Consider the following 9,695-nt stretch of genomic DNA (forward strand, 5'->3'; position numbering starts at 1 on the left):
CTCTATCCTGACTCACAGCAACCTTGCAGGTTAGAATGTCTGATGAGGTTTCTATTCAAATAACACATCTTGCTTCCCCATTGTTCTGCACAGACTATGATGAATCACACTTAGGTCTCGTGTGATGCTTGCCCACCAACTGAGCTGGATTTCCACACCACAGTAGAACCTGCAAGACCCAGGAGGACACAATAGAGTCAAAGTTTCACTGTCCCTTAAACCTTGTTGTTGTTATGTGCCATAGATTCACATTTGACTCATAGCAACCCTGTGTAAAATAGTTCTGAGCTTCACCCTATCCTGACCCAGTCTCACTGTCTCCATCACAGTTATCATCATTATCTCAGTTACTGAGTCAATTTATCTCATTCAAGGTTGTTTTCTCCTGTGCTGTTCTCCAAGGATTAGTACCTCCTGGCCATGTACTCAAAAGTATGTAAGACAGAGCTTCAAAATCCTTGCCTCCAAGGAGCAGCTTGTTTTCATCTTCTCTAGGACAGACCTGTTTGTTCTCTTCGTGGTCCATGGTATATTCAATACTCTTTTCTAGCACTACAACTCAAAGGCATAGATTCTTCTTCTGTCATCCTTAAGTCATTCTCCAGCTCTGTGATGCATAACAACTGATTGTGAAGATCTTAGCCTGAATCAGGCACATCTTAGTCTTCAGACTGACGTCATTGCTCTTTAGGTCTTTGCAGAGGTTCTTGATAGAAGATTTTCCTAATGCAACTCTCCTTTTATTTCCTGACTGCTGGTAGCTAGATTGTTGAGAGTAGACCCAAGCAAGGTGAATTTTTAACAACATCAGTCTCTTCTCCATCTATCATGGTGCTGCCAATTGGCCGAGTGATGAGAATCATTGTATTCTTGATGTTAAGCTTCAATCCATATTGAAGACTATAGCCCTTGACCTTGTGTAGCAAATGCCTCAGGTCCTCCTCAGTTTCAGCAAGCAAGATTTGTGTTAACTGAATTATACAGCTTGTTAATAAGTCTTCCTCCAACCCTGATGTCACATTTCTCCTCAGAAAGTCCTGCCTCTTGAATGCTCTGTTCTGCACTCAGACTGAAAAGGTATGGAGGCAGGATGTATCAGACAGTGTTTCCTTTATGCCAAGATAACATGTGTGAATCGACCCTTCTTAAAAAGAAAAATCTCAGATATGTTAGCCTTATATTTTTATCTGCAACTTTTCAGAACAATGATTCATGATAACAAATGTTCAGCAGTGAATGAATCTAAAGAATAAATACTTCCTTTGACTTTGTCTCTCCCTCAAGATGTTTTACTCTTTTTTCTCCTTTAATCACCTTACTTTTTTAAAAACTCTAATAAAGTCAAACTAAATCTATTTGCTCTTATTGTTACACACATCACATTTGATTTTGCTTGGCCTCTTTGTATAAAATCTTAATGAAATAATTTTATTCAATCAATTACTTCTTCATTGCAAATACCTTTTATAAGAAATGCAAATGGTGACTACACACGTGGACCTTATCTGATTGTTCACACAGAAATCTGATTCATTCTGTCTGTGGACAGAATCACTGGGGTAGCTCACTATTAGCTGTGAAAACTAGTCCAGGTGCTGATCGTGGAACAAACTATTAACTACTCATATGCAAGTTCAAGTTGAAGCTAAAGAAAATAAAATCTAATCTGCGATAACCAAAATTTGACCTTACATCTATCCCCTTAAACAGTAAAAATTAAATACATCTCTGGAGTGAATGCTGTATTACCCCAACTACATGACATGGAATCCAGATGAAAGAGCTGGCAAACCGATTTGGAGATGACAATCAGACACACGACTTGTTCTCTTTCCTCCTGTCCATCAAAGAGACATCCATAACAAAAACTTTCAAATTAGATAAGTCCATTAAAAACCTCATAATTGGAGCCTTTTCTTTGCTCCACCACGGGGCTGCTAAAAAAAAAAAAAAATCACGAAATACGTCCTGGCACAAAGATGAGGCAGTCCTGTAAAGGTTTAAATCCTCAGAAACCATATGGAGTAGGTCTACTCTGCCCTATAGGGTGACTACAAGTTGGAATCCACTTGATGATAATTATTTTGGTTTGGTTTAATTGGTAACCCAATAGCCTATTCAAGGTCATATAAGTGGGCATTCTTGTCCCTTCTTTATGTGTAGCTATCTGCATCCAACTTGTGTTAACATGTTGCTATGAGTTTGAATCCCCCCCTTCTTTATGACTCCCAATAGGAGAACGCATACTCAAAACCACAGCCATTTTCCTTCAAATCTTAAAAACACTCTGTTTTAAAAACACAGATTGGAGAATAACATTATTCCTCAATAAGTCTTTGGTCTCTTTTCCTGTAAGTGTTGATCAAAAACAAGTATAGGTCTTTCATTATTCTGAGCAATACTCTCCAAGTAAAAGGTTTATATATGAAAAGAATTGTGCAGTTCAAATATTACTATGAGATGGTTATCAACTAGGTTGAAAACTAAAACCCCTTTCTCTCTCTTATTCCTTCCCTTCAACCCTCTCCATTTACAAACACCTCTACATGTCCTTGATTTGAGATTCTGAAAAACATATGCCTGTTCTCAGCAGGTACAAGAGTGCATTGCTCCAGGCCTAGTTATTTTTCAAATGTAGCATTTTTTTAATATGAGAATCTATTCATGAATTCTCTCCTCCTTAGGCTGCATACCTTTCTTCAGTCAGGGGACCAACAAATGCTGATATTTCAAGAAATCTAATTTCTTAATGATTAGAAGAAAATAAGGACTATGGACACAATATCTTCAAATAGGCTTCCTCTCAGGTACACATGATTACACAGATAACAGGGATTCAGAATTGCCACCGACATTATATCGATTGAATCCTTGGTCCCAGTGTGTTCTGTGCAGGGAATATCAATGGTGTCTTCAATCACATGCTTCTGTTCCATAGTAACCAAATCCTCTATTCATATAAGTCCCAAATCCACTACTGCTAATTCCATATCAGTGATCTTTCATTGTGTTTCCAAGATTGGAATTCTTAAGGGAAGCAGAATGCCTCATCATTCTCCCACAGAGAGGCTGGTAGTTGAACCCTTGCCTTTAGTACTCCACAAGTACCTACTATACCACTTCTAGGTATTCCAAACAGAGTGACTCTGTCTAGTGACTAGCAAAGAAGGAGTTCAGAACTAAGGTTACCATGTTGTTGTTGTTGTTGTTGTTATGTGCTGTCAAGCCACCTGTGACTCATAGTGACACTGTGTACAACAATTCTGAAGCCTATCCTATCCTAAGTCAGTCTCACAGACTCCAACAAAAGATTACCATGAGGAAAAGTAAATCTAGACAGATGGGACCACTCATTGACGACCTATTGGAGGGTTCAATTCAGTAAAAGTGTTCGTGCATACCAAAAAGTCAACTTTCAAGTTATAGTGACTCCATATGACAGAAGATCTGCCCTAGCAGCAGCAGCAGTAGTAGTAGTCGTAGTACTAGTAGTAGTACTAGTACTAGTAGTAGTAGCAGCAGCAGCAGCAGTAGTAGTAGTCATAGTACTAGTAGTAGTAGCAGCAGCAGCAGCAGTAGTAGTAGTCGTAGTACTAGTAGTAGTAGCAGCAGCAGCAGCAGTAGTAGTTTCCAGGCTTCAGTCTTTATGGGAGAAGTTCAAGACACCTTTTAGCTCATGGAAATCTGGGTAGAATTGAATTATCAATCTCTGATTGCTAGCTGAGTGATTAACCACTGTGCCTCCAGAGTTATTGAGTCAATAATACCTAAAATCGAGCCTTCTGCCTTCAAATGAGTTCTGACACATGTCAGTCTTCCACTGGGTTTCCCCATCTTTATGAGAGAAGGCTGCTCATATATCTCCTATGGAGTGGTTACTGGATTTAAACTGCCAATGTTCTGGTTAGCAGCACAACATGTAAAACGGTATGCTACCAGGTCAAAAGGGACAGAAAATACATACTACTGAACAGGAGGAGGAGGGTAATCCAATGAGAGGTCAAGATTCTATACAAACTGGTCAAATAAAAACAAATGGGCTCTGTGAAAGGAGAGCAAAAAGATTTCCTTGACTTAACTAGAGATTTTCAAGAAGTATGGCGATTAGAGGGAGGAAAGCGCAAAATATTCTTGGGGGAGAGACAAGGTCAAAGGAAGTACTCATTTATTTATTAGAGTCATTCACTATATTATATGCTGAACATTTGTTATCATGAATCATTGTTCTAAAGAGCTGCAGATAAAAAAAATAAGACAAGAAGTATCTAAGCTCTTTCATTTCAAGCAAAGTCAATTCACATAGGATTCTTGACATAAAGCCATTCTAATTTCTTCCAAAAAAATGCCAACTTGGGTATTAAGTTCTTTAAGTTAACAAAAAATCAAGAGTGAAAGGAGAATCTAGGTGGACTGAAGAAATACCTCCCTCCCTTAAATTCTTTTATGATGACCTCACCTTGGACAAGTTTAGATATTACATGAAACTAGGATAAATAGAAATCTCAAAACCAAGTTGGCACTCACGAAATGTTCCCCCCCCCTCCTTTGGTTGCTTCTACAGATTTATTAACAGTGACTTTCTCTAGAAACTGTAGATCAACATACACCTCTAACTTATGGTGTATTGCAATAAGGTTGCCCTTCAGGCTGAAGAGGTATGGTAAACTAAGCTTTATTCTCTGTCCTATCTAAATATACATAACCACCCCTAAACCATCAGCACTTCTGTTCAGGATTAAGTCTTTCTTAGGAGTGTCTGAAAGAAATAGTTTGAGAGCATCACAGAAGCTGGAAAACAGGATGAGTAAAGAGAGTAGCATTTTTCTTCCTGAAAACAAAGAAAAAGACTCATCTTCTCCTGTAATTGTTGCTGTTAAAATGAATTGGTGTTCTGCAACAACCTGAAGAAACCTTGGTAGTTCAACTGTTAAGGCTCACCTACTAACTAAAAGGCTAGCAGTCCACATTCACCCAAACGCTCAGTAGAGAAAGACAAGCCAATACTCTAATTTCAAAGATTACTGTTTAGAAAACTCTAAGGGACAGCAAGCCCTACTCTGTGAGTCAGAAGTGATAAGGCAGGATAAAATAACTTTGCCTCTTTCCTGCAGGTCACAGTGCTCTTGTAATAGATTATCTGGACAATATTTCCACTCTTAAGATATCTCTAGTGTATTTTACATTCTCATTTCAGATAATATTATCATAAAAAATATACTATGTTATGGTTTATAGCACAAACACTAAACAGAAAAAGCCAGAATTATTAAAAACATACTTCTCAAATAAACTACTTGTATTAGTTTTCAGAGAATGGTTACCTATGCAATTTATCTGGTTGGGAATCCATCTTTTTTGCTTTCTCTCCAAGATATAAAAACAAAGAACAAGCAGGGTCCAGGTTACAAAAATCTTAATTTTTTTTCCTGCCTTAGGATTTATTTGTACAAATAACACAGGAGGAAACCAGGCCCATGTAGATGGTAGCCCAGGGGGTCGCACCAGTCCTTCTGTGCTCAGATGGAGAACTCAGTTATGGAGCCTTTGCAGGGGCCTGGGCACCTTTAGGAGCCTGGCTTGGAGCAGGAGCCTGGGTTGAGGCCTTAGCTGGTGCCCGGGCTGTAGCTCTGGCTGGCGCCTGAGTTGAGGACTTTGCTGGAGCTTCGGCCTTACTGTCAGCCGTGGCTTTTGGATTTTGGCCAGTTAAGCCTGATCCCCTTGGCAATGCAGGCCCAAGCTTGCTTCCCAAGCCTAGGATGGGCGATGTAGGTGAGTCGGCTGAGCTTGTGGTTGTCACCCCTTGGGATCCTGGGCTTGACCTCTTTGGGCTTGACAAGAACCTTCACAGCCGCAGCACGTTCATCCATGGTCTTGGCATTGTTGGCTTGGATCTTCTTAAGGCCCTTGTTGTTGTGCTTCTTGGCAAAGCATATGTTCCTCAGGAATTTGGGGTCTACCCCCTTAAGAGACTCATATTGTTGCGATCTTGGTTTCTTGATACCATTTCTGTGCCAATTTGGGGACTGGTTGGGTGTGGTGTGGTTCTTGAACTTGGCCATGTCTGCACCATTGCTGCAGCTCCTGGAGCTCCAGCGACCGGAAGAGAAAGAGCACACACATCTTATTTAATAAGTACCATCAACCTGAAGAAAGCCTTCATTATTAAAATTTTGAGATACATAAAATGGTTTGTAATAATAAAAAGATTCTATCCTGTTACATGAATCAAAACATTAGTAGTAGTAGTAGTAGTACATTATGTTAAAGATGTTGCAGTGTATATGGATGCATTTCTTTAATGTTTTGGATGCATAGAAAGCACATCAGATATTATATCCTCAAACATTTGACTGTTACTACTTCAATATGGATTGAAGCGCAACATCAAGAAAACAAAGATTCTCACCACTGGGCCAACTGGCCGAACCACAATGCTTGATGAAGAGATTGAGATTGTTGACAACATCAGTTTGCTTAGCTCTACAATCAACATTCTTGGTACCAGCAGCCAGGAAATTAAAAGACGAATAGCATTGGGGAAAGTGTGCTGCCAGAGACCTCTCTAAAGTACTGAGGAGCAACAATGTCAGTCTGGAAACTAAAGTGTGCCTGATACAGGCCATGGTCTTTGCAATTACTTGCTATGCCTCAGAAAGATGGACAATAACTAAGGATGATAGAAGAAGAGTTGATGCTTTTGAGCTGTGGTGCTGGAGAAGAGTATTGACTATACCATGGACTGCTAGGAGAACAAACAAGTTTGACCTGGAGTAGGTGAAGGCAGACTGCTCCTTAGAGGCAAGGATTCAGAAGCTCTGTCTGACATACTTTGCACATGTTGCAAGGCAGGATCAGTCCTTGGAGATGGACATCATGCTTGGGAGGGTGGAGGGACAGTGCAAGAGAAGAAGACCCTCGATGAGATGGATTGATTCATCACTGGGGTAAATGGGGACAGGCGTGTCAGAGTCAATAAGATTGGCAATGGGATAGAGTGGGGTTTAGAGCTGTTGTACATAGGGTCACTGTAAGTCACAAGCGACTCAATGGCACATAACAACAACAACAACAACAACAACAACAACATATGAATCCTATCTAACAACATATGAATCATATCTAACTGCTTCCATTAAAGTACAAATCCAATTTAAATATTAAAGAACAACTAGGTCATAATCTGAGACTTCCTGTTATATAGGATCTCTGCACCTGAACCAGTAGACATTGAGTTAGCTGAATTCATGGTGAGCCCATGCTTGTCAGGATAAAATTGTGCTCTTTAGAGTTTTCAATGTCTGATCACCACACCTTTCTTCCAAAGAAACTCTGATGGACCCAGTCCAGCTACTACCTATGTAGCAGCTGGGCTTGCAAGCCATTTGTAATACCCAGAGACAATGGGCTTTAACCAGACCATCCGAATTCCCACTAAGGAAGAATTTTGTATTCTTTTGCACCATTGAGTTGAAAGTGACTCCTAACTGACCCTCTACTGGGTTTTCAGAGGCTGTAAATTGCATGGGGGGAAAGTGTCCATTTTTCTCCTGAAGAGCAGCTGGTGGATTCAAACCATATGCCTTTGGATTGGTAGCACAATTCCTTACCACTAGACCACCAGGAGTTCTACACGGTATAAAAGAGGTGTGCATCAGGAATGTATCCTTTCTCCATGGCTATTAAATACATATGCTAAGCAAATCATTCCAGAAGCTGGACTTAATGAAGAAGAATGCGGTATCTGGATCCGAGGAATACTAATCAACAATATATGTTATGCAGATGTCATAATCTTGTTTCCTGAAAGTGATGAGGACTTGAAATGCTTGTTGCAGAAAATCAAAGACTACAGGCTTTAATATGGATTATGACCCAACATCAAGAAAACAACAATCCTCACCACTGGGCCAATAGGTAGCATCACAATCAATGGAGGCAAGATTGAAAATGAAAATTATTTCATTTTACTTAGATCCACATTCAACATGTTTGGTACCCACAGTCAATAAATCATTATGATAAATGGTAAAGAGATTGTGATTGTTAACAAGTTTAGTTTGCTTGGCTCCACAATCTACACTGTTGGTACCAGCAGCCAGGAAATTAAAAGATGAATTGCATTGGAAATGTCAGCTGTCAGGGACAGCTACAGAGTACTGAAAAGCCATGTCTTCAGTCTGGAGACTAAGGTGTGCCCAGTCCAGGTTGTAGTCTTCACAATTGCTTGCTATGCACCAGAGAGCTGGACAATGACTAGGGATGACAGAAGGAAAATTAATGCTTTTGAGCTGTGGTGCTGGAGAAGAGTATTGAATATACTATGGACTGCCAGGAGAATAAACAGATTCATCCTGGAGAGGGTGGAGCCAGATTACTTCTTGGAGGCAAGGATTCTGAGGCTTCGTCTGACATACTTTGGGCATGTTGCAAGGAGGGACATTATGCTTGGAAGGGTGGAGGGACAGAGAAAAAGAGAAAGACCATAGATGATATGGATTGATTCAGTGACTGGGATAATGAAGGTAGATGTGTCAAAGATAGTAAACTTGGTATAGGATACAATAGGTTTTAGGAATATTGTACATAGGGTCACTATGAGTTGCAAGTGACTCAATGGCACATAACAACAAGAACATTTTTTATTGGGAAAGCCTGCTGTCAAAGACATCTCCAAAATAATGAGCAATGATTTCAGTTTAAAGACTAAGATGTTCCTGATTCTTTTCAATCGCTTGCTATGCATCTGAGAGCAAGACAATGAACAAGGGTGACAGAAGAAGAATACATGCCTTAGGGTTGTGGTATTAAAGAAGAGTACTGATTATACCATGGACTACAAGAAGAATGAACAGATATGTCTTGAGGAAAGTGCAGCCAAAGTGTTCTTTGGAGCAAGAATAATTAGACTTCATCTCATATGCTTTGAGCATGTTATTAGGAGGGGCTATTCCTTGGAAAGGAAGACCATGCTTGAAAATGTAGAGGGTCAGCAAAGGAGCAGAAGATTCTCAGTGAGATGGATTGAAATGGTGACTGCAGTTATGGGATCAAGTATGTCAGAGACGATGAGGATGGCGTAGCATCAGACAAGGTTCAGATCTGTTGCTCACAGGGTCACTATAAGTCATTCTTGACTGAATAGCACCTAAAACAACAATTATTCACCAGTCACTCACATGAGAAAGACTGGAAATATCCTCCTGAATTATTTATAACCTCAATAAATTTACTGGAAAATCAGATATTAATGAGCTCTGATTCAACAGCAATGAGTCTGAAGGGTTTTGAGGGGTTTTTTGTGCAAGCAGTTTTGTTTGTCTTTGGCTTTTTTTGAGGTTTATTTGTTTATTTGTTTTTAATTAGCAGTTATAATGTACCATTAATGAAAGCAGTTAGAGTATAAGGGGTGTCATACGAAGAAAGTAATAAGCAAAGGTACAGGCAAGAACTAAAACTATATACAAGAACCACTATACTTTTACATAACATCATTAGTGGAAGCTAGACACCTTAGAGAATCTTCATTTAATCTTTAGAAACTAGAAAAAAATTAAAAGGGCAGGTAGTTTCACCAGATTCTAATCACTAGTGCATGTGCTTTTAGGGTTAAAAAGAGTGAAGGAGAATGAATTCAAACCGCTTCTATTTTCTGTTCCCTAGACAGTTGGTGAAGTGATCACTGCAGGTTAAATCCA

At 39.6% G+C, this 9,695-nt stretch overlaps 1 protein-coding gene across 1 annotated transcript; it reads right to left on the reverse strand.

The window, feature by feature from the left end:
* Positions 1–5,533: 5,533 nt before the first annotated feature.
* Positions 5,534–6,059, reverse strand: LOC102855633 (60S ribosomal protein L29-like). The gene is made up of 2 exons (XM_006888687.1): positions 5,681–6,059; positions 5,534–5,631 (listed from the first exon to the last, which is right to left on the reverse strand). Exons 1-2 carry the CDS (start codon positions 6,057–6,059, stop codon positions 5,534–5,536), a joined length of 477 nt encoding a protein of 158 aa, XP_006888749.1.
* Positions 6,060–9,695: the final 3,636 nt, after the last annotated feature.

Source organism: Elephantulus edwardii, unplaced genomic scaffold, assembly GCF_000299155.1.
Source record: "Elephantulus edwardii isolate Elephantulus edwardi_28Jun2011 unplaced genomic scaffold, EleEdw1.0 scaffold00070, whole genome shotgun sequence".
Lineage (NCBI taxonomy): Eukaryota > Metazoa > Chordata > Mammalia > Macroscelidea > Macroscelididae > Elephantulus > Elephantulus edwardii.

Bases quoted from the DNA above. Each gene is read 5' to 3' on its own strand.
- LOC102855633 (XM_006888687.1), bottom strand. From the start codon at position 6,059: ATGGCCAAGTTCAAGAACCACACCACACCCAACCAGTCCCCAAATTGG. The intron at 5,632-5,680 runs GCTGACAGTAAG...CTCAGGCGCCAG, and splicing joins GCCAAAATCCAAAAGCCACG to CCAGAGCTACAGCCCGGGCA.